This window comes from Elephas maximus, chromosome 15, assembly GCF_024166365.1.
Source record: "Elephas maximus indicus isolate mEleMax1 chromosome 15, mEleMax1 primary haplotype, whole genome shotgun sequence".
Lineage (NCBI taxonomy): Eukaryota > Metazoa > Chordata > Mammalia > Proboscidea > Elephantidae > Elephas > Elephas maximus.
In genome coordinates, this window is record NC_064833.1 from 41,777,632 (window position 1) to 41,803,683 (window position 26,052).

Sequence of the window (26,052 nt, forward strand, 5' to 3'; positions counted from 1 at the left end):
AATTTAAACAATAAATAAAACAAGAGAACTCTGGCTAGGTAGGAAAAATGATGGAAAAATGGTATTATATTTCCAATGAAAGAAGAAATCAACGTGTGCCTATCTTAAAAAAAGAAGAAAAAAAGGTTTAGTATCCTGAATATTTTGAAGATGATACCATAAATGTTGACTAAAATATAAAATAATAGAAACACTTTTCTTTAAAAGATACTTCTGTTATGAAAACAACTACTTAATTGTTACATATTTAACAAAGAAATTGTCCTTAATTTGGTCATAAATTAATTTTTGGTTTTGGTGGTTGAATACAGAGATCTGAAAAAATGTGTCAAATTACTTTTATTATCTGTGTATTTTCATTTGTAGTTGATTTATTCTGGCTCTCTAGATTAAGAGTTTATTTTATATATTCATTGACATTATAGGTTGTGTGGTTGTGTTCTGTAGAAAACATCACCTAGTAACATGAAATTTATATGTACACTTTGTAAACAGAATACTACATGAGCCCTTGTTAAAGGTTACAATTTTACTTAGTATGAACATGTACAGACTTGACTTTGAATCAGGATTAAGGATTAAGTGACATAGGTCTTTAATGCTTCTAGCATAATTATTGTTATATAATGATTAAAATAAATCTTTAATGTTCCTGTGATTAAGTTATAAATGTCTAAACACTTGTCTTTAAAGAGTTTGTTACATGCTTTACAGAGTGGTAAGCACACTTTCACAGAGTTAACACTGCAAAGATTCATTCTGGCAACTAGTACTCTGTTGTTTAGAGACAGATTTATTTTCCTAGCATAATTTTCAGTACACAATAAGCACTTTATAGTTCTCATTTAACACTCCTCATCTCCATTTCTGAAGTAAGTTTCGTTTTTATTTTTTAAATCGGACACTTACTTAATGCACCTGTGTATCAAGTATTGGAGATTGAATGATGAACAAAAGACAAAACTCGCAGCCCTCTTGGAACTTATTAAAACCTTTGGACCCTCAGAGGGACATTTTTTTTTTTTTATTGTACTTTAAATGAAGGTTTACAGAGCAAATTAGTTTCTCATTAAACAATTAGTACACGTATTGTTTTATGCCATTGGTTGCCAATCCCATGACATGTCAACACTCACCCCTTCTTGACCTTGGGTTCCCCATTACCAGCTTTCCTATCCCCTTCTGCCTTCTCCCTGGGCTCGTGTGCCCATTTAGTCTCATTTTGTTTTATAGACCTGTCTAATCTTTGGCTGAAGGGTGAACCTCAGGAGTGACTTTAGTACTGAGCTAAAAGGTTGTGCGAGGGCCATACTCCCGGGGTTTTTCCACATTCTGTCAGACCAGTAAGTCTGGTCTTTTTTTTTTTTTTCATGAATTAGAATTTTGTTCCACATGTTTCTCCAGCTCTGTCTGGGACCCTCTGTTGTGATCCCTGTCAGAGTAGTTCGTGGTGGTAGCGGGGTACCATCTAATTGTGCTGGACTCAGTCTGGTGGAGGCTGTGGTACTTGTGGTCCATTAGCCCTTTGGACTAATCTTTTGCTTGTGTCTTTGGTTTTCTTCATTCTGCCTTGTTCCAGACGGGGTGAGACCAGTGGAGTATCTTAGATGGCTGCTCACAAGCTTTTAAGACCCCAAGAGCTACTTACCAAAGTAGGACGTAGAATATTTTCTTTATAAATTATGTTATGCCCAGCCCCCACAGAGGAACATTTTAAAATTTAAACTGCATTTATTGTTTAAATCTGGCGTGAGGAATATTGTTAAATAGCTGACCATTTGGTTCTCATTCACAGTTATGCGTAGGAATAGTACCAGGACCACAGGCATATAGGTAGTATTTATTTAACCCCTTTCATTGCACAACACACCTGAAAAGCTTTTTTCCATAAATGTCTAGATGTGAAATTATGAATTTTCCTTTTTGCATGTGATATTTATCATTTATCAATATGACATTAATTTTACTTAAACATGTGGATTAACATACCTTGAGAAATACTGCCCCTCCTTCAAAGTAGATAAAAGTACTACTCGACCTGGTTCCCGCTGGAGATGTCTCAGGGTTTATGACTTAATATTCTTCTGAGCGCCAGGGCAGATTAGGATTATTTAAATGACTTTCCTTAAAAAAAAAAAACCCTTGAGAAGGAAGAAAGGGAAATGGAGCAGTAGAGTGGAAGAGGCATGGGAGGTCAAACTTGAGTGCTATAGAACATGCCAGTCCTTACAAGTTCCTAAGAAAAAGCTCTCCATGACTGGGGACAAGAAGAATTGGGATGAAGGGCACATACGGGGAGAAGCATGCACCCTGCCTTTGATAAAAATATCTGATTCCTTCTGCGTAGGAGCTCTAGTTTGTACATTGTCTGGGCAGATAGTAAAAAGTTGGTGTTTTATTTTAGTTTCTGTCATCACCTGTTCCAGTTTGCTAAGGCTATCCTACTGCCAGCACACACTACCCCTGTCATCTCATGTGAGTCCTTCAGATTTTGCAGGGAGCTTTGAATATACAGGAACATTTATATAATAGAATGTAATTAATTATTTAATGTCTCCAAGCCACTCGAGCAAAACAAAACAAATTCGTTTTTGTTCTTCTGTCTTTGTACATTGTGACTGACTTCAAAAGATTGTTGGTTTTGACATTGTCTCCTGCATACCACAATTTCTTCCATCCTGCCTCCCATTTCCTTCTTTCTTCCTGCAAGAAAAGGTAGGATACAAAAGAGATCTAAGGGAAAGTACATTTTCCTATTCACTGAAATTAATATTCTGAACAGAGACTATTTTAGCTTATACTTTAGATTATAACTTGTTGGAACGGCATATACAACTCAATGGCAACCACAACGGGTGCCATCTTCGTGATTGTTGGCATATTTGAGTCCATTTTTTATGGATATATACCTATGATTTGTTGTGTTGTGTGCTGTTGAATCAATTCTGACTGATAGCAACCCTGTCTGACAGAGTAGAGCTGTTTCCTAGGGTTTCCTAGGCTGTAATTTTTTTTGTTTGGCTTTTGTGCATTAGGTGAAAGTTTACAGAGCATATTAGATGCCCATCCAATAGTTTATACATAAAGCATTTCATGGCCTTGGTTTCATTCCCCACAATGTGTCAGCACTCTCCCCATTTCTGTCCTGGGTTCCCTGTTTCCTTTTGTCCTGATTTTCTATCCTTGCCTTCTCATCTTTGCTTTGGGGCAAATATTGCCCTTTTGATCTTGTATAATTAATTGTTCTAAGGAACACATTCTTCTTGGGTGTTGTTTATTTTATGGGCTTATGTATTGTTTGGCTGGAAAGTGGTCTCCAAGAATGGCTTCAGTTACAGGTCAGAAAAGTGGGTGACTTAGGGCGATAGTCTTAGGGGTTCCTCTTGACAGTCCTTACTATCAGACCAGTAAGGCTGGTCTTTTTGTAAATTTAATTTTTTGTTCTACATTTTTCTCCTGCTCTGTCTGGGACCCTCTGTTGTGATCGCAGTCAGAGAGGTCAGTAGTGGTAGCTGGGTACCATCTAGTTCTCGTGGTCCGGGGTTGTGTAGGCATTGGTTCATGTGGTCCGTTAGTCCTTTCGACTAATTGCCCCTTTGAGTCTTTGGTTTTCTTCATTCTTCTTTATTCCAGACAGGGAGAGACCAACAGTTGTAACGTAGATGACAGCTCTAGGTTGTAATCTTTATGGGAGCAGATCATCAGATCTTTTCTCCTGTGGAGCCGCCAGTGGGTTCAAACTGCCGACGCTGACCTTTCTGTTAGCAGCCGAACACTTTTAACCGTTCATGAGGCCACCAGGGTCTGGTATATCTGTGATGCCCAAGCCCATTGCCGTCAAGCTGATTCTGACTCAGTGATCCTATAGGACAGAGTAGAACTGCCTCAAAGGATCTCTAAGGCTGTAATTTTTTACAGAAGCAGATTACCGCATCTTTCTCTCGTGGAGTGGCTGGTGGGTTTGAACCATTGACCTTTAGGTTAGCAGCCAAGTGCTTAACTGCTGCGTCACCAGCGCTCCTCATACCTATTGCAGACAGTGGTAGAGAATTGGCCTATGAGGAATAAAATGGAGTTCAAGATGTAAGTTTAAAGGGAACAACAGGTCTAAAAATGAAAGAATTCTCTGACTCTTAAAATCTTGTGTATTTTTGTAGATTATCTTGAAATTTAATGAAGCCTGAGTTGAAGTTATTATTTAGATTTTACTGCTAGCAACAATAGGAGTTCTGAAAACTCTCCTAACATTCCAGGCAAGAGGAAATATTTGATATTTACAAAAGCCTTTTATACCTAGATTAACACTTGTTTGTTGCTGTTTTCGAAGAGATCTAGAAAATCCTAGAAAAGTTTTTAATTGAAAAATTTATTGAGATAATAGTAGATTCACATGGCAGTTGTAAGAAATAATACAGAGAGTTAAAGTTTCCCCCAGTGGTACCATTTTGCACAGCTGAAGTACATCACAACCAGGATATGGGCATTGATACAGTCTACCAATCTTATTCAGATTTCGCCACTTTTAAGTGTATGTATGCATACTTGTGTGTGTGTGTGTGTTCTATAAATATTACCATTTGTGTAGGTTCGAGTATTCACCACCAGTCAAGAAATCAAGGTATTAAACGATTCCATTACCACAGAGATCCCTCTTGTTATTCTTTTATAACCACATTCTCCTACCCTTCCTCCCTGCCCTCGTTGCTAATCTCTGGCAACCACTTATCTGTTTTCTATTTATAAAATTTTGTCATTTCAAAAAATTTTTATAAATTCAGTCATGTGTAACCTTTTGAAAATGACTTTTTTTTTTCCACTGAGCATAATTCCTTGGAGATTCATCCAAGTTGTTGCATGTATCATTTGTTCCTTTTTATTGCTGAGTAGTGTTCCATGGTATATATGTTCTGTAGTTTGTTTAACCATGCCCTTGTTGAAGGACATCCGAACTGTTTCCAGTTTTTGGCTGTTACAAATAAAGCTGCTGTGAACATTCATATACAGGTTTTTGTGTGAGCGTAAGTTTTCATTTCTCTGAGATAAATGCCCAAGAGTGCCCAGAATTATTTTAAGTCAGAAATTCTTAAACTGCCGAAAAATTAACTCAGAGAATAGGTATTAGGGCTAGTAATGAATCTAGTGCTTTCAGCGTTTTATCTGACAGGAAAAAAATAAACTTCCTGACTGAAAAATCTCAGTTTGTACACTTTTTGGTAGGAGATTGACACCAAAGACCACTTTCACCATCATTTTAGAGACAAAAATGTGAGAATTGATGCTTAAATGTCAGGTAATCACAAAGTTTGTGAATTGGCACAGCATGTCATTAACATGTGTAGCCGATCCATTGCATCATTATTTTTAAATAGGTCATTTTTTAAATCTTCCTGGTTATAAAAGTAATAATTAATTGTGGAAAATCAGAAGTGTATAAATATAAAAAAAGGAAAACTAAAGCCCTAATACCAAGAAAACCAATGTTAAGATTTTTGGTAAATTTCTTCTAATCTTTTCTATATGCATATAGTACTAATTTAACATAATTTTTATAAAATTGGGATTGAGCTATATATAGTTTGGTGTCCTACTTTTTATGTTTGGCATATCATGAGTATTCTTTGGTGTCCTAAAATTTCTTTCAAAAATATTAGAACTATATAATCTACTAACAAACGTGTCCGTTTCTTAAATCATTTTCTTTGATGTGATAACTTAGGCATTTTACTGTATATTTGGATATCCTTTGTGATAGGCTCCTATAAGTGGGATTATTTGAGTCACTTGATAATATATTGCCAAAAGTGTTCATTTCAACCGTATTCCACCAGATTTGAATGTTATTTTTCCCTTGTAAATATGATAAGTTAAAAACAAAAAGTTGGAACTTTTAAAATGTTTCTTAGCTATTTGTGTGTCTTCATTTGTGAACCTTATCCTCCCCCCCCCCTTTTTTATATTGGTGAGATGTTGTTAGGGTTTATGACTATTTGCTAATGCATAAATGTAAAATATGTTATAGGAATAACATTATAGTTGGATAATTGTTTTAGTTAATGAATCTCTTTTGTTTTACATCATGTTTTTAATCTTTTTTCTTGTGCTTTCAAGATACGCTGTGATAGCATTTGGATGTGCCAGCTGTCCAAAATTAACTTGTGGGCGAGAAGGCTGTGGAACAGAGTTTTGCTATCACTGTAAACAGATTTGGCATCCTAACCAGACCTGTGATGCTGCCCGACAAGAGAGAGCCCAGAGTTTACGTTTGAGAACTATTCGATCTTCATCCATTAGTTATAGCCAAGAATCTGGAGCAGCAGGTATTTCTAACTTTTTGTAATGAAATATTTGACACATACAGAACACTAGTTATTTTAATAAAAATATATAGTGTTCAGCTGCTGTTATCCCCTATCCTCCCTTCAGTTTTCAAAAGTATTTTATGTGTTATCATTTCTGTCCCAGAATCACTCATTTTTTTTCTGTGGAAGAAAGTGGCGTTGAGATCGGAAAGATGCTATTGTCAAAAAAAAAAAAGAGTGTCATGATTTACCTAACTAGCAGCTAAAAATGCTTTGAGACTTGTTTATAAGGGTGTTTTAGACAAAGTTTAGCAAATATTTTTAATAAAATATTAATTTTGAAAAACCACCTTTAGATTATTTTTTATATCACAAAATTACAGAATTAAATCAGTATTTATTCTTACAATGCTTTTCTTTTCCATATTTTGTGAAATGCATTTCTTACTTACCAAAGTTTCATCCAGTCCCAGGATCAAGGGTGCAAAATTATACAGGCAATCCTTGGGTTCTGAACTGAGATCCATTCCTAACTGTCTTTAAGTCAAATTTAGGTGAGTTGGAATAGGTGTATACAGTTCATATTCAGCCGTACTTCAGTGCAGGGAAAGACTCGAAGCCTTCTCAGTAATTTTTAAAAGCTGCGTGCGCAGCAAGTGAAGGTGACCTTTACGAAGAATTTGTTTTGAGTAGGGGTTGGTTCAGTCATTTAAAAGTGAGGGCAAATTAACATAACATTAAAGGATATGTGGGAGTTTACTCATGTAAGTCCACATTCCATTCCTAACCCAGGGACTGCATATGTCTTAGTAGAGAGGACACTAAGAACAGTAAGGTGTCTTTGGCCATGAATTTAAAAGTTAGGTGGGGACCTGTGCATTAAAGTATGCATTTCATCCCAAGAGCTTTAATTTTTTTTTAATGAACATCTTAATGTTCCTTGAATAAAAATTTTAAAAATTAATATTTAATGTTCACAGACTTCTGATTGCTTATTGAAATTTTAATCCTTTTTTGAAAAATATTAGTTTTTCTCTCTATAAAAGGCAAAACTTAGATAATACAGAAATTTATTAAGAGAATAATTTACATTGCTACCAGCGTATATTGAAATAATCTTTTGCTTTATATTACTAGAAAAATGGTCTTATTAAAATTTAACATGGAAAATACAACATTTAGTATTTTATATAATGTACATGGATTTTTATGCTTGTTTGGTGACTGGTTTATTTCTGTTTCCTCTCCTGAAGATTTTGGGTGGAACCCAAAGGTATTAGTAATAATATGTAGGTATGAGTCCCAAAGTAGTTCACAGAAAACTATACCTAAACTGTCCCCTGAGGAGTCAGCAGTAGTAACCATTGGGTAGTGCGCTTGGAAAGATATCCCTCCTCTCTCGGGTGGGGTGGGTATTTATTAGTCACAGGACACACAGATATGTATTAAGTAAGAGAATAGATTCTGAAGTTAGACGGCCTGGATTCAAATCTCAGCTCCTCCACTTATTCTCTGTGTGACCCTGAGCAAGTTACTTGCCTAATCTGTAAAATAAGGTACTAATAATTACTTATTTCCGTAGGGCTGAAACATTTCCTGACTTGTAGTAAATGCTGTCTGTGAGGCAGGAAACTATAGTCTCCTGATAGAGATTTTAGCATGTCTGGATCTTCATTTTAGAAAATGACAGAGAGATGGCTTTTGTTATAATTTTTTAAATAAACACCGTGATTTCGAGCAGCCATCTAAGATACAGCTATTGGTCTCTACTCGTCTGAAGCAAAAGAGACAGAAGGAAACCAAAGGCTCAAAGAGGAACTAGTCCACAGAACTAATAGCCTACATGAACGACAACCTTTTCTAACCTGAGACCTGAAGAACTGGATAGTGACCCCTGGCTATCATAACCAACTGTTCTGACCAGGGACATAATAGAAGGTCCTGGATAGAATGGGAGAAAAAGGTAGAACAAAATTCAGATTCCTAAAAAAAGTCCAGACCTACTGCCGAGACTATCTCCCTAAGATACTGTTTGAACTTGGCACCGAAGCTACTCCTAGAGGTCACCTTTCAGCCAAATAATAGATTGGCTTATAAAATGAACAGTATCACTCATGAGTAATGTGCTCCCTTAAACAATCAACTATATGAGGTGGTCAACATTTACCCAAAAACAAAGATGAGAAGGCAAGGAGGGAAAGGAAAGCTAGATCAGTGGAAACAACAAACAGAGTGGAAATAATGAGAATGCTGACACATTGTGAAAATTGTAACCAATGTCACAGAACAATTTGTATAAAAATTGTTAAACGGGAGTCTAATTTGCTGTGTAAACTTACACCAAAAACACAGTAAAATACTATTTTTTTTAAATATCATGGTTTAGTCTTCCAAAAAAAAAAAGGTCTTCTTCAGAGCAGTCACCCTGGGAGGTTTTATGTTTATTTCAGCAGTGCTACCTTGGAATGCCTTATTGGTCATAGCCTTTAGATCCTGATACATTCTCTTAAATTATCCTTTTAATCTCAATTTTATTTTTGGAAATGATTGAAAGTTTCTTTGGAGCTCAGTCTTAACAACTAGAGGATCATACTAGGTTGAGTCACTGGTTTGGGGTGAATCCAGACTAACATGTGACTAATATGATCATGAGAGTGATTTTTTATATGAAGTAGCTTTGAAGATGATTCTGAAAGAAAAACTTCTCAAATGATTTGAGCCAAATACTAGCGTTGTTGGAATAAATATAGCTTTCCAAGTCAATTATTTTAAAAAATAAACTTCATTTGGAATTTGTTCCATGTTTGTTTAAAAATCTTAAGATATAAAATTTAAAATCTATATTTAAAGTATAGTTGGCCCTCCGTATCCGCGGGCTCGGCAAGCATGGATTCAACCAACTGCAGATCAAAAAATATCAGGAAAAAGAAAGCTCCAAAAAGCAGAACTTGGATTTACCATGTGCCAAGCAGAATGCTGAGTCCACACGAAATCAAATGAGTGTAGGCATCTCCTGCTGCAGCCTCCCACCATTTCACAGATCCTCAGTCTCTCTGCAGCACTCAGTGTTTAAGCATTGTTTGCCTGGAGTCTTGTCATTATTCACTGAACAATACAGTACCGTAGAACAACTACTCACATAGTATTTACATTGTGTTAGGTATTCTAAGTAATCTAGAGATGATTTAAAGTATACAAGAGGTTGTATGTAGGTTATATGCAAATACTACACCATTTTATGTAAGGGACTTGAGCATCCTCGAATTTTGATATCTGCAAGGGGGTTCTGGAACCCATCCCCAGCAGACACCGAGGGATAACTGTACATGCATTTTTTACTTACCCATAACTCATTACCATCAAGTCGATTCTGACCAACAGAGACCCTACAGGGTGGAGTAGACCTGCCATATAGGGTTTCCAAGGAGCGGCTGGTGGATTTGAACAGCTGACCTTTTGGTTAGCAGCCAAATGCTTAACCACAGTGCTTCACAAATCAAAGCTGTCAGAACAAATGACTCTGATAACTTCTTTTGATATAATCTATAAAAAATTAAAAATTTGAACTTGGTTCTCACTGACTTGTGGAAAAAGGAAAAGGACCTACCATCTAAAATGATTTTTATTAATTAATGTTATTCCCAATAAACTGGCAGCCTTGCATCTAAGTGAGATTTCTTTCTTATAGCTACTGAGTGGCTTATGTACTTTGAGTTACATTTTAAATGTAGCACATATTTTCTTTTTAACTATATTTTTCTCCTTTCATAAAAATATAATATTTAATGGACTCCGCATCACCACCTGTAATCCCCTTCCACTACCACTGTTAACATTTTGTAGTAAGTTCTTAGAGGTAATGTGCTTAGCAGGGAGGAGGGGAGAACATTTAAAACAAATTTTGAGAACACAGTGTTTTGTATCCTGTTGTTTTTTTCTTAATATGACAGTGCCCATATTTTAACAGTAGACAGAAATATAGTAATAAAAAAAGGCAAAAGCTTTGCCAAACGCTTTAAACAAAGTAGGAGACCTTTTTTTAAAAAAAAAAAAATATCAAGGAGCTATGAATTATTTGATCCTTGGCGAACAGGAGTGTGATCAGTAAAACTATAGCATTTTTACATTTTGAGAATATTTTGTAAGAAGTATATCATATGTGTACAGTAATTTTTTTTTCCTAATTGCTGGTTTAAGGAAAGAGACAGTAGACAAAATAGCCTTAATTATCTATACAGAGAGTGAAAATATTTAGGTACAGATCTATAAAGAGATAAGAGCAAAAACACATTGCTTAGGGTATTAATTCTCTAACATGTAATCTTAGCATTTTGAAAGGCTGTTTTGTGTTTCCAGCACCATAAAACTAAATGGGAATATCACCTTTCAGTTCGTTCTGAGGGATTTCATGTATTAGAACCAAAGCCTAAGTATTTGTACTTCTACTTCTAGTTGGGGTGTGTATTACCTAAGTGTACACTAGAATGAGGAAGTTTATCAATCGGTATTCCATTTTAAGCAAATTATATTATTATTTCTTTAATTTGATGTATTAGATGTTATATCAAGTATGAAAGCCAGCTTTTTTTCATTCATGTCCCAGTGTTAAATTTTTTTTTAATGCAAACTTTATGTTCTTTGGACTATTTAAATCATGACTTATGGATATTTTTAATTTTTATATTCTAGTAATTATCATTTGTCTTGGTCTGGCTGCATAGAGTTATCAGTTTGCTCAAAATTGCTTGAATCGTTAAAACACTAATTGTGAGCATTGACCAGTTCTTAAGTTAAAAAACAGCTTTGGCCCTAGAAGAAGCACTAAGGAAACCTGAATTCACTGATAAAGCGCACAGGTAAAATTTGACCATAAAACTTGTGGAAAGGAGAATAGAACATAGTTTAATGCTTATAATGTAAGAAATTGGAACAAATACTTAAATTCTGTAAACTTTTTTTTTTAACTGGATAGTTAGAAAACAAAGCTGGGTAATAGTAGGAGTAAGATAATTGCAGGTTACTGTTTAAATAGATGCCAAAGTTCAAAATAGTTGTATAATTTGAAATAATTCTTACTCTGTGTCAGTGATTCTACAGTAATGTACCACTTGGTTTTGACTTGGTACCTTTGGGCATTGTAGCCATATACAAGGAGCATACATCAGCAGCATCTGAATGCTTGAATAAAAAGGACAATACAGTCATGAACATAACTAACAATAATTACATTAATTTTGAAACTGTTTACTGGTGTCGATAGCGTTTATGGAAACCCTGGTGGTGTGGTGGTTAAGAGTCGTGTCTGCTCACTAAGAGGTGGGCAGCTCGAATCCACCAGCCACTCCTTAGAAACTCTATGGGGCAGTTCTTTTCTGTCCTATAGGGTCGCTATGAATCGGAATCGACTCAACAGCCGCAGGTTTGGGGTTTTTTTTTTTTTTTTGGTATAGAGTTTATAACCATACGACTCTTCCTTAACCCCTTACCTCCTTTTTTTTTTTTTTTTCTGTGTACTAATTCTTGGCAAGGCCCATCTGTTTATTGTATGAACTGAAATACAGGAGGGAAAGCTGCTTTTCTAAAGATACCTGTATTATTTTTACAGTGAATATAGTTGATGTTACTTAGAAAAGAAAAATGAACTCATAGTGCTTTGTCTGTAGCCCCTTAGATTAACATCAGATTGTCACTTCCTACTAGTGTTCATTCGCTAAAGAAATAGTATATGGAACGTCTACATTTTAATTAAGTGGAAACAGAAAAGTTCTAGAAAGTGAAGTATCACTCAGAAAAAAAAGCTGTGGAATAGGGACAAAAACAGCCTTATCACAATTTGCCTAGGGCTGACCTTGGTTGGTTTTTCTTTTTATTCCTTGTTCTCATTGTTCTGCTCCTGTGTTTGAAAAATGTTTACAAATAGAAAATTTATTGTAAAATATGTTCCCTTTCTCAGCAAAGAAGATAAAATGCTTTCTATACTAAAAATAGCATATTAGAGCTATCAGTTAATCTACATGTTATTTTTTTTTGACAGTACTATTTCTATCATCTACTAGAAATTGTTGCTTTTAGATAATTTACATACTAAACAGGCCTCTTTGTTTTCCTAATAGTTGATGATATAAAGCCATGCCCACGGTGTGCTGCTTATATAATAAAGATGAATGATGGAAGCTGCAATCACATGACATGTGCTGTCTGTGGTTGTGAGTTTTGTTGGTTGTGTATGAAAGAAATCTCAGATTTACATTATTTAAGGTAAATTTCTAAAATATTTAAAGCGATCTGTTTTAGTCTAGTTACATAGATTTAAAATGAACCAAATTATTGTGCCAGTCATTTGGGATTAACTAGTCAAAAATAAACGGAGATTTTCTTTTTTTTTTTGTTAAACTATAAAGCTGTAACTTAATATCCTGTGGTAGATAATAAATAGTTCCATTAATTTTCTCAGATACAAATTTCCTCATTTAGTCCACTTAAGTGAGTTTATTTGGGCGGGGGGCAGGGGGAAGACTTGATAAGTGTATGCCTAAAACAGGTTTTGCATTAATCTGTTTTTAAAAAACAAATTTAAGATTTTGAGAGTAGTAGAAGACTAGGGGTAAATTTTTAACCTGAATCCCAGCTGTCAATATCCCTTTATTATAATTTATGGTGGTCCTTACCTTAATTTTGGGGGGCTTTTAATCATCCAAAAATTTAAAGAGAAAAAATCTTAACTCGTATGAGGTGCATTGTTGTTGATGTTTTTCAACAGTTACTTTACATAATATTTTTTTCCCCTAGTCCATCAGGATGTACTTTTTGGGGGAAGAAACCCTGGAGCCGAAAGAAGAAAATATTGTGGCAGCTGGGAACACTTGTTGGTGCTCCTGTAGGAATTGCTTTAATAGCTGGCATTGCTATCCCTGCAATGATTATTGGCATTCCAGTGTATGTGGGCCGTAAGGTAAAATGTGTAATTTCTTGTTGGTTCATTATCTTATCCTCAGTTTTTAGGCGCATTGCTTTGGGATCAATGATTTTGTTTCTATTTGGTTTGGTTTTTGTTTGTGCATTTGTTTTTTTAAGACAAAAGTCATTTTTGGTTTGTTCAATATAAAACAGTTACCATTTTTTATAGGATAGTACAGTTTCAGTGTTTGGTGAGCTCATATGTATACATGAAAAATAGACTTGCTTTAAAATGATCTTAATCTGAAAACTTCAGTACATTTGCATTATAAACCAACTTTGAGTACTAAGTATTGGCGGATATGTACATTTTTTCTCATGGGCATATCCTTGTAAAGTCAGGTCTTTATAACTAAAGCTAATAGCTAAATAACACATGCCTTCAGGCAAAGAATAATTAGCTGGTTCCTAAATTTTTTCCTGAAGCCCTGGTGGTGTAGTGGCTTAAGAGCTACGACTGGTAACCAAAAGGTCAGCAGTTCAGATCCACCAGGTGCTCCTTGGAACCTCAATGGGGCAGTTCTACTCTGTCCTATAGAGTTGCCAGAAGTCGGAATCGACTAGATGGCAGTGGGTTTGGTGTTTTGTTTTTTTTTTTTTTTTGGTTTAATTGTTTCCAATTTAAGTTCAAATCTTTTTTTTTCCCTGAGATTTTAGTACTGTTAGTAAACATGTTTTACAGATTCCAACGGACTTGTGAAAGTACACCAATAATTATTAATGTATGTCACTGGCCTATAATGAATGAATTATAATTAATTAGCTAAGCAAATAATTTTTTGAAAAGATTAACGAAATACGAAGTGGGTAACAAATCTGCTGGTGTCTAAATTAATAGAATCTCAAAATTCAGAAGTAACTTTAGAAGTTATTTAATCCCAACCTTCTACCTGGAGCCCTGGTGGCTCAGTGGTTAAGAACTCTGCTGCTAACGAAAACATGGACAGTTCATATCCGCCAGCCACTCCTTAGAAACCATGTGAGGCAGTTTTGCTCTGTCCTGTAGGGCTGCTATGAGTCGCAATTGACTCAACGGCAGTGGGTTTGTTTTGGGGTTTAACCTGCTACCCAAGCTGGATAAAGGATAGGACAGGAATAAAAAAATACATATTGAACTCTCATTGTGTAGTAGGTGTTTTATGTACTTTGACTAACTTTAACCTCGCAGCAGCCTTTCAAGATATTTTAATCTCTAGTTTGTATGTTAGAATATTGAGGCTAAGAAAAGTTGATGTAATTCATTTTTGGTTACACAGAAAGAACCAGAGCTGGAATTTGAATCCAGATGCACAAATTTTTTATATAAGATCCCTGATACATTTCAGTCTAGCCATTTGGGCATTACAGGGAAACCACCAATTCATGGGACAGCCGATTATATTGTCAGATGGCTCTCATTGTTAGAAAATGCAGTCAAAACCTGCTTCCCTTTGTTTCCTTTAATTCATGTTCTAACTTTAGGACCTTACTCAGGATAAGACCAGTCCCTTCCATATAACTGCTAATTAAAAAAAAAAAAAAAAAAAACATAACTTTTACAAGAAGAATAATTTTTTTAAGTTAGCCCTGGGTCTGAAGACAGACATAAAAATTTATAATCTAAATATTCATTTCAGAGAGTTTTAAGTAGCTAAACTTAAGCTTTTTAAAGTCCCAAACCTAGTAGCTGATTATAGTAACTTTTCATGTAGTGATTCTAAACAAGTTTTTGCTGAAAACAGAACTGTTAACTCAGTTCCTTAGATATAGAAGTAGAAGAGAGAAACCAGTGTACTGTATGTACCTATAAATAATTATAGAGGGAAGATTATTTACTTCATTGTTCAAGTTTTAAGTGTAATTTCTAGTCTCGTTTTTTCAAACGTGAACCCAGAGAATTGCAAGTCAGTAAACTGTTTCTATTGAAACAATATTTTCAGTGGTGTTTAGGCCTCAGAACAAGCCTGGGAAAACCTATTAATTAAGTTGATGAAATATCTGAAAGCTGAGTCTTCATTTACAATAAAAAATAGAAATCGTGGCAAAATAATTTTAAAAAATTAAGTTGAAACAGAAATAGTGAGATAATGTAATGACTGTTATTGAACATTGGTGCTTAAGGATGCAGAATTTTCTGGAAGACTCCTTTCCCCTAGCATCCTGCCTTTGTAAGTCTACCTCATCAGTGTATAGCCTCGTCTTTTCTCTGCTTCGGAGTTGAGTTTCCGAGGAATAGGAGTAGGAAGGAGCAGAAATTAGCTGCAGAACCTTGGAAGGTATGCCATTTCTGCCTGCGTGGTTATTTAGGGAAATGCGTGGACTGTTCTCTGGGAGTATATAGTCATTGCTAGGAAACAGAACTCTGACTAGGAAATATATGTTCCTTGTTCCCATGCTTGCTTTGCCTACCTTCCCTCTCCAACTTTTCTACTGTGCAATATATCCCACAAAGTTCGTTGTATTTTACAGTCCTTAAAATAATCACAAAATAATAGATTATTTTATTAAACCTCACCTGTGATATTGTTAATAAGGCAAATACTTTATTTTACCTGTACACTTTTGAAGCTGAAAATGTACTTTATTAGCTTTAGTCTTTATGAACTATGAGAACAGAGACTAAACTATTTCCTAAATTTCATATAATACAGTAAAGCCTGTGAAAGCTAGAACCTATGTAAGGTGGAAACCTGTCAGAGAAGGAAAACTTAAATATTTTTCACTAATAAAGAGCAATAGAAAAGTGGTAAAAAGCAAAAAAAAAAAAAAAACCTTGCAAGACCCAGAAAAACAAGGAGTCCCGTCAAGTTCCAGATCTCACAGGTTTCATTGTACTTCACAGGTCACTTTCATGGTGATATTAAAATATATTTATTAATACCTGTACTGTACAAAGATGCTAAGCAGATCCAATTCCTGTTCTCTGGCAGCCATTACTTTTTTCTTTCTCTGCCCCTTACTGTGAGCTATAAATGAGAGCATCCTGAGTTGTTTGATAATATTTTTCTTTATAAACAGGGATCTGAGAGATAAGTGATTTTATTTAGTAATGTTTGCTGATTAGAACTGCCTTTTAAGGTCAATGAAAAGTAAACAAAATAATATCTGTTAAATCACAATCTTATGCAAGTAAATTATTAATGAGGAAATTGTGAAAATATGGTACAAGAACAATAAAAGTTTTCCCTTGAATTAGGACAGTCAACTACAAAATTCTGTAAGAAATCACTTCAAACTTCTAGCAAATGTAGGTCTCTTTCATCATGCTCAAATACGTAATGTATTTTCTTGTTAATTCCTCTTCCTCATTTTTTTTTGTAATTCAAGATTCACAATCGATATGAAGGCAAGGACGTTTCAAAGCACAAACGGAATTTGGCCATAGCAGGCGGCGTAACTTTGTCTGTAATCGTATCTCCAGTAGTAGCTGCAGTAACTGTAGGTAAGAAAATGCTTTAAAAATGTTAATTACCTCAAATCTTATAACATTAAAATTTTGTGAAAGGATTTTAAAAACAAGGCATTATCTTATTGTTGATGAGAAGGTTACTTTATTTTTTAATTCAAGGACAATTTAAGCTGAGCCTTCAGAAAGCCTCTCGTTTAGAAACTGGGTTGTTTAAAAGTATGGTAGACTCAGTAGCCTGGCCTTAGGGTAGCTGGTAAATCATTAGTAGCTGATGCTCCCCCAACCCCCGCTCCAGTATAGTTCAGAGCCCTGATGCTTAAAAAGAATAAAGGTCGTGTCTCTTTATCTTTTTTTTTTTCCTTTGAGTGTGCCACCTGAAAGACTGGGAGCCTTGAATTTGCTTGTGTCCTTTAACAGCTGGGTAAATCCACTTTTGACAGCTGTTCTAGCCAAATCTTCATAACCCTAGCACTTCCCCCTTGTACATGTTCTCTTGAAAAGACTTTCTAAAACTCATGTTTCTGCGATTTATGTTTTGGTGTATAATGACTAATTGAATTTCTCTTTAGGTATTGGTGTTCCTATTATGTTAGCTTATGTCTATGGCGTTGTTCCAATTTCTCTCTGTCGAAGTGGAGGTTGTGGAGTCTCAGCAGGAAATGGAAAAGGAGTCAGGATTGAATTTGATGATGAAAATGATATAAATGTTGGTGGAACTAATACAGCTGTAGGTGAGTCCTTTAAGCAAAGAAAGAAAATGTAGTTAATAGGGTGGTGTGGGGAGCTGTAGATAACGTGCAAGTCAGAATTTCCGTCGCTGTCCTCTTGTTAGACCTGATAGTGTTAATCCAGAAGTGCGTCAGTGAGATGAACTGCCGAGGAAAGGGGCGCATAGATCAGAGAGGGTAGGATGTTTCTGGGCACCTAACAAGTCAGAATCGACTCGATGGCACCCAGCAACAATAACAACTTCCATTGTGCATTTAATGTCTTAGAAATTGTAGATTTTTCATCTTAAGTTTTGCTTGTTGTTGTCAGGTGCCATCAAGTTGTTTCCGACTCATAGTGACTCTGTGTACAACAGAACTAAACAGTGACAGATCCTGTGCCATCCTCACCCCTTAAAACATTCTAAATCAGTAATAAAAGAATATGAAGAAGCATGTGGTTCATAAAAGAGAACTACAGATGGCCAATAAATAGGAAACATCTTTAATCCAATGTTATTCAAAGAAATTGAATTAGAACATTAACTGGCAGAAATTGAGAAGAATGAAAATATTTTATTGGAGAGAATGTAAGGAAATAGGCTCTCATAGACTGCCAGTGGAGTGTAAACTAATAAACTTAAAAAAATGTATATGTTCTATATTCTGGCAATTCTCGTTATAGAAGAATTAAGAAATAATCAGGCAGATACACAAAGAAAAATGTCTACCTTCCTGCCTCCCATTCTCTCTTGAACTCACTCCAGTTAGATTTTGGTCTCTATCACTACAGGATTTCATCTTTACCACTTCACCAAAGCAAAGTCACCGGCGCCCTTCATGTTACCAAATACAGTGGTCAATTCTTGACCTTCATGTAAATGTAACATTAGCATCTGACATGGTATATAGACGATGCCCTTCTTCTTGAAACACTTTCTTTACTTGTCTTTTGGAAACCCTTCTCATCTCAGCATTTCACAGTGGTCACTCTTTTCAGTCTTCTTCGCTGGTTTGTTTTCCGCGCCTAACCTCTAAATGTTGGAGTTTGCCGGGGCTCAGTTCTCAAACTTCTTTTCTTCTTTATCTACACTTGCCTGCATCATCCTAGGTGATCTCATCTATTAAACAGAATATAGACCGACCTCTCCCAAATTTATATCTAAGCCAGAACTCACCCCTGAACTTCAGACTTGTATATGCAGCTCTCCTCTTTAATCTACACTTGGATGTGTAACAATTTCATGCTTAACTTGTCTGCAACCAAACTCTTCCCTCTCAAGCTTATTCTTCCCTCAGTCATCCTCATCTTAACAAGTAGCTTCTCCATGCTTCCTATTGCTTGAGCCAAATACCTTTATTTATCGATGACTCCCTTTTTCCCCTCATAACCTGCATCTGATCTATCAGCAAATTCTATTTACTCTTCCCTCAATATTTAGCCACAATCCAACCGTTTTTCTCTCTACTGTTATTTCAGGCTTTACTGTTATTCCAGGCTTCTGTCCTCTTTCTTGGACTATTATAATAGCCTCCTAACTGCTTTTTCACTTTCTTGGCTTCTGCTCAGGGGCTAATTACTTAATATGTAAGGTAAGCACGGGCTTAGTTGTGCTTACTTGCAAACCTGTAGTGAACAATTACATGTTTTTTCACCACATCAAAGATCCTGCTTCTTAGTGTAGCTGGCTTCTGTCTCTCTCGCAACCCCACAGCACCTTCCTAGAGAATCAAAGCCTCTTTTCAAATTTACAGTCCCTGACAGGAGCCGATGACCCAGTAAGCAAGATAAACACAGGCTTACTTGTGTTTACTTACTAACCGGTAGTGAACAGTTTCACATGGGCTTCACTTTGATGTGGTGTGGTGACCAAAACAACCAAACCTGCAGCTGTCAAGTTGATTCCGACTCATAATGACACTATAGGACAAAATAGAACTGCCCCATAGGGTTTCCAGGGAGCAGCTGGTAGATTTGAACTGCCAACCTTTGGTTAGCACCCATAGCACTTAACCACTGTACCACCAGGGCTGGCGAATCCTATGTGATAATTGTTCAGTAAAGATTAATAAGTAAGCACAAGTAAACCTGTGCTTACTTTGCTTATTGGCTAATCCTCCCTTGCTTCTGCTCACTGAAAATCTTTTCCACAGTGTAACTGTAAGTCAGATCATGTCTTTCCTATGCTCAAAACTCCCCCAATTGCTTCCGATGGTACTGGGGAAAAAATCCAAAGTCCTTATTATTGCGTGTAAGGCCCCGTATGATCTTGGCCCTGGCTACATCTCTGAACTTGTCTCTTGCCACTGTCCTTTTTTATACCACCCCACCTTGTGTTTGTGAGGATGCCAGGTGCTCTCCATCTAGGCCTTTAAACGTGTTGTTGTACCCTCTGCCTGGAATGCTCTTCCCCCAAATAATTTCATAACTTACTCCTTCACTTCCTTTGAGCCTGTGCTCAAGTTTGCCTTATCAGATCATGCTGTATAAAATGGCATATAGGCATGTTCACCTACTCACTCATTATTCTCACTCCCCTTTACTCCTCTTTTCTCTGTTCTGTTTTTCATTATAGCATTTATCACTGTATGATTTTACTTACTGGTCTCCCTGTCCCATTCCCCTCTTCCCCAACTGAATATAAACTTTAGGAGAGGGTATTTGTTTCTTGGTTCACTGTATCTGCTGTGCTTAGATCAGTGTTGGGTATAAAAACCAAAACCAAACCCATTGCCATCAAGTTAATTCCAACTCATAGCAACCCTATGGAACAGAGTAGAACTGCCCCATAGAGTTTCCAGGGAGCATCTGGTGGATTTGAACTGCTGACCTTTTGGTTAGCAGCCATAGCATTTAACCACTATACCACCAGGGTTTCCTGGGTATATATAGTAGAACAATACAATACAAAGCATGTGAAAAGTACCGTAAGATTGGAATATAGTGCTATCAGATCTTGTAATAGCGTCTGGACAATTGGGACTGTGGGATATATCTAGAAATCAACCTTGGCCTACTCTTGTTGACCCAGAGAATAATATGCTCTTTAAATGACACTCATATTGAAAACTGGAAGTTTTCCTCCAGAGTTAGCTAAGTTCTTCAATAACCAGGTTTAAGCTTCTGGGTTGTTTAAAAAATTAGTGACCGTTTAGAATTGAGGGCTGCTCCCTGATCCAGCTCTGCTCACTGAGATATTTCCCTTTGCTGTTACCCTGACACCAGAATCTTTCCTATTCCTGTATGTGTTTTGTACTTCATAATAATATGTCCTATCCAAAATCACAGAGGAATGTAAGATGGGATATTAATAATCATATTTGTTTAATTTCTTTGAAATATTTTGATTTAGACACAACTTCAGTAGCAGAAGCAAGACACAACCCTAGCATAGGAGAGGGAAGTGTTGGTGGTCTGACTGGCAGTTTGAGTGCAAGTGGAAGTCACATGGATCGAATAGGAGCCATCCGAGACAACTTGAGTGAAACGGCTAGCACCATGGCACTAGCTGGAGCTAGCATAACAGGGAGTCTGTCGGGAAGTGCCATGGTAAACTGTTTTAACAGGTGAGAAACAACAGTGTGTTTTGTTTTGATTTTTACCTTATGTTAACTAGAAATTAAGAATTAGATGAGAATTTAGAACACAAATCATGATGATTATATATAACCTTACTATGTCAGGGCTGAAAATGGTAATGTTAAAAAATGAGATTTTAGTGGTGAATAGTGAGTAAGATTTTTAGTTTTTGAATTTTCTGTCACAGTATACCTAGGATGCGATGAAAACTTAAGTCAGAGGCAAAACATCCTGCCACTTTTTTTCACTGCATTTGTCAGATTTTTTCTTTGTAAATCAGAGCTAGAGCTGCTTTGATGGACAGAGTAAAGGCAGTGGTTAAGCCTAGATCTTACCTCTAGGGGTGGCAACAGCTGGATGTTAGGAGGTGAGATGGTCACTGAGGCCAGGGGAGAAGAGATGGAATCAGGGCGCCTGGGAATGCGTAATCCAGGGGCAGGATCGTCTGCATGGGTCCTTTAAGTACTAATGGGTACTTCATTCTCTCCAAACCTTTTACCAACAGTCATATATAGGTAGGTAGGAGAAATTAGCACATTTTGTTTCCTCTTCAATTCACTATTCTTTACTTCTTAACTGATTTGATTGTTTTTAATTTTTATATTGGGAGTACAGGAATAAAAATATAAATCAGTCACATCTTACTTTTCAGGTAGTTTGTATTTAAACACACAATCTTTTCCTAAGTTATAGTGGTGTTTATTATTTAATCTGAAGAGTCAAATGTTACCTGTAGAACCATTTTTAATGTGGACGCCCAGGATTTTTGAGTCACGTTGAGCCATGTATCATGGTTGATAATGTATTCTGATTTTATGTTTTACATTGAAACATGGCATGCAAAATGCCACAGCCTGAGTGAGAATAGGGCTTATTTTTGTCCTGTGTGTTATTTTGCTACTACCTTACTTTGCAGATAGCTAATTTTCCCCGTTCTGTTTGGATGGCTGGTACTGTTCATGGTGTTGTAGTAAAATTTAAATAATCAAATAAGTAGACACCTTAAAAAATAATGTTTATAGTTCTTTTTAAAATAGCTTCCCGTTATGTGGGTTTTTATCAGAATTATTTAAAGATGCATGTTACATACATAGTGCTGATATTACACATAACCTCAGTTTTTATCTGATCCCCCTCCTCCTTAAGGCTGGAAGTACAAGCAGATGTGCAAAAAGAGCAGTACAGTCTAAGTGGAGAATCTGGCACAGTCAGCTTGGGAACAGTTAGTGACAATGCCAGCACCAAAGCAATGGCAGGATCTATTCTGAATTCCTACATCCCGTTGGACAAGTAAGGAAAGAATTGCTGTAAAACCATTAGAATTTGTTTTGGTAATTTAAAAAGACTTACCCATGTCGCTAGGTAAAATTATCAATGAATAATGGATATCAACTATTGAATTCTCTGGGAAAAGAAAATGGTGAGAAATTGTGTTAAAAGATTGTGAAAGCTGGCAGTGCCTGATTTTTTATGATTTTAAATGTCAGGATGGGATATTTTGTATGTTAATAATTATAGAGTATATACAAGTATTTTCTAGTCACGGCAGAGCTTTTATGTAGTAACCCAAAACCAAAACCCACTGCCGTCGAGTCGATTCCGACTCATAGTGACCCTATAGGACAGAGTAGCAAAGAAGTACATTTTAGAAGAAAAAACCAGCCTTCCGCTCCCCCCTCAAAAGAAATTAAGTATTATAACATCATGGATGAACCTTGAAAACATTATGTTAAATGAAAGAAGCCAGTCAGAAAATACCACAGATTGTATAATTCCATTTATATGAAATATCCAGAACAGACAAATAGAAAGTAGCAGTTGACAGGGTTTGGGGAGAAGAAATTGGGTGGGGACTGTAATGGGCATGGGGGTGATGAAAATGTTTGGGAACTAGATAGGAGTGATAGTTGCACAACTATATGCATATGCTAAAAACTACTGAATTATGCATTTTTTAAGGGTGAATTTTATGGTATGTAAATTATATCTCAGTAAAGCTGTTCTAACAAAAACAGTGCCTGGAATACAGATACATTATTTAAAAATATATATTTGAAGCATTATAAAGTCCTTTTATTTCAAGTACCTTGGTTTTTTTTTCTTACTTTTAGTGGAATGTGTTAGAATTTGTTCTGAAAGATTTTATATAGTCTTTTTTTTTTTTTTTTTAATTTTCCACACAGAACTCCCTCCCCCTTTATTGTCATCTGAATAAAATTAAAGAAGAAGTCGGATTTTATTTATATTTGTTACTCTTATGTTTCAGAGAAGGCAACAGTATGGAGGTACAAGTAGATATTGAATCAAAGCCATCCAAATTCAGGCACAATAGTGGAAGCAGTAGTGTGGATGATGGCAGTGCCACCCGAAGTCATATTGGTGGTTCATCTAGTGGCTTGCCTGAAGGTAAATCCAGTGCCACCAAGTGGTCCAAAGAAGCAACAGCAGGAAAAAAATCAAAAAGTGGTAAATTGAGGAAAAAGGGTAACATGAAGATAAATGAGACCAGAGAGGACATGGATGCACAATTGTTGGAACAACAGAGCACGAACTCAAGTGAATTCGAGGCTCCGTCCCTCAGTGACAGCATGCCGTCTGTAGCTGATTCCCACTCAAGTCACTTTTCTGAATTCAGTTGTTCTGATCTAGAAAGCATGAAAACTTCCTGTAGTCATGGTTCCAGTGATTATCATGCCCGCTTTGCTACTGTTAGCATTCTGCCTGAGGTAGAAAATGACCGTCTGGAAAATTCCCCGCATCAGTGTAGCATTTCTGTGCTTACCAACACTGCTTCATGTTCAGAAGTTCCACAACTGAATCATATTGCTGAAGAACATAGTAACAATGGACTAATTCCCAATGTTGATTTATATTTTAGTGACACACTAAAAGAAACAAACAACAACCATTCACATCAGACAATGGAATTGAAAGTTGCAATTCAGACTGAAATTTAGGCCTATAAATGCTGCAAAAGAATTACCACTGAACAACCTTGTTTGGAGCTGGTTGAACTACATGTGACTAAGTATCAAGTTACCAGCAGGAGCCAGGTTTCATAATCATAATGCAGATACATTTTCTGTGCTCAGCAAAGCATTGTGTTTTGTGTGGATCTTAGTTACCAAACTATGAAATGAAGGCTTTAAAAGTGCATTATTTTAAGGACAATAAATCTTAAGAGCAAAGCATGTTTTGTGTGTTTGCCGCAAAACATGGCTTGAAGCACATGCTTGTGTACTTAGATGGAAATTTGGCTTAATTTATAATCAGTATAAAATACTAATGCAATTCTATAACATTCTTATAAAGAAAACTTGACGCTTAGGGCTAAGTGGTTAGTGACATTTTATTGAAACCACTAAAGGATACTGTTTAAAAGAACCTTGCAGGTTACTCTCAGTATGTTATACTCTTTGTAACATTTCTATTCATAACTGGGCATAAATTTCATTTTTTTCTTGATATGCAATGTGGATATATAAAGCTTAATGCAGCCCATTTGCTATCATTTGGATACTTAGACACTTTGAGCAAGATTGTGGCAGTTTTTGCACAACTTTGAAATAGAAATACCTGGTACTCTATATATCTTGTGTATTGTTGATGCCATCTTAGAAGAAAAGTGTAATGGTAGGTAATTTAAATATACTGACAGCAACAAATAAGATATATAAAACTGCAAAATAAAATGCCAGTAGTTTATAAGTAGTAGAAAAAGTCACCTTTCACTGAGGGGAAGTTTGCACCCCATTGATTCTTGGTGCCTTTGTGATAGACTGGGTTTTAAGTGCCTAGTCGTTTGAGGACTTTGTTGTATTGTTTTCCATAACGTCCTCTCTAGCCACCTTAGATTATGTAGAAAAGTACGGGAAATAGATAAACAATGTGATTAATAATAATGCTGAAAAAGTATTCGCCTACCAAAGACACACTCAGGCTTTAGTGAGTAACTCTACATAACCTCAGTTTTTGACACGTGCATATGTTCTCCAGACATGAAATCAAAGCGTGGTGCGGAGCTCGTACAAGTACAAGAGGGGCCCACGTGTGGTTGGCTTTGTTTCCTTTTGCTTTTGTTCATAGAAGATGTTCAGCTGACATAAGCAGAGGTTGGCCAAAATACTGCCTGTGCTGTTTACTTCCTGTAAAATTTACTTAAACGAAGCAGGATAACTTCAACAATAGCAGTTAAAATGTTCCATTTTATGTGTTCCTTTTAAACATTGCCATTATGGTGCTACTGAGTGTTTTCTTTTGATAAAAACAAAAATGCCATGGGCTGCAGTCTTCTTCCATCACTTTTCCTCACCAGGCCCATTAATATGCTTATAACACTAGTGCCAGTTATTTGATAGTGCTTATTATGACATTTGTACATGTGTTTGCATTCCAGTTGTGTTCAATAAGGAATGTGTAAATTGCATACATGAAAATAAATGTAAATACTAATGTATCACTGTCTTTTGGTTTGTACATAGACGTTTTTATAAGAACAGGAATATTCATTTGCCATGCGGTACCAAGAAAACCAAACCTGTTGCCATTGAGGCAGTTCCCACTCATAGCGACCCAATACGACAGAGAAGAACTACCCGATAGGGTTTCCAAGAGTGGCTAGTGGATTTGAACTGCCGACCTTTTGGTTAGCGCCCGACCCCTTCGTATTGCAAGCCATTAGATGATTTTGCCTTCTAATCTAAGTCTTAGCCCAAAGAGAAGCATTTGCTGAACTTCCCAACAAACAACCTTAGAAAGGAATGTTAGAAACAGCCCTTTCTTCATGTCTAATTCTTGCTCTTCTCCCTAAAAGAAGCTGCTTTATTAATCAACATAATTTCATGTTTGAGTGAATTCACTTTGAATTTAACTTAAGTAAATAAATCTAGCATTAAATTGTGAAAAGAGATCAGTATTATAAATCTTCACTTAACAGAAAAATAAAAAGCTCTTAAAAGACTATTTTAAGGGATTCTACTCTGGCAGCATATATCCCTTTGGTAACCATTGTTTAATAGATGAATAGTCTAAGGGAATTTGCAGTCCTTAAGTTCAGATTGAATCAGTATACTTCATATGCTAATCAGAACCTTTATGATTTCTGCCAATTTATGCATTCAG

At 36.1% G+C, this 26,052-nt stretch overlaps 1 protein-coding gene across 3 annotated transcripts in view; it reads left to right on the forward strand.

The window, feature by feature from the left end:
• The window catches only part of RNF19A (ring finger protein 19A, RBR E3 ubiquitin protein ligase), a 51,054-nt gene extending 25,667 nt beyond the window's left edge, over positions 1 to 25,387 (forward strand). For 2 of the 3 annotated variants that reach the window (XM_049853767.1, XM_049853768.1), the window contains 8 exons: positions 6,109 to 6,317; positions 12,413 to 12,557; positions 13,089 to 13,251; positions 16,563 to 16,677; positions 17,214 to 17,375; positions 20,705 to 20,918; positions 22,078 to 22,221; positions 23,198 to 25,387. In XM_049853767.1, the coding sequence (XP_049709724.1) occupies positions 6,109 to 6,317; positions 12,413 to 12,557; positions 13,089 to 13,251; positions 16,563 to 16,677; positions 17,214 to 17,375; positions 20,705 to 20,918; positions 22,078 to 22,221; positions 23,198 to 23,888 (1,843 nt within the window). In that variant the 3' untranslated portion in view covers positions 23,889 to 25,387. The remainder of the gene's footprint in view (positions 1 to 6,108; positions 6,318 to 12,412; positions 12,558 to 13,088; positions 13,252 to 16,562; positions 16,678 to 17,213; positions 17,376 to 20,704; positions 20,919 to 22,077; positions 22,222 to 23,197) is intronic. The other variant, XM_049853769.1, reaches the window with a different exon arrangement.
• Positions 25,388 to 26,052: the final 665 nt, after the last annotated feature.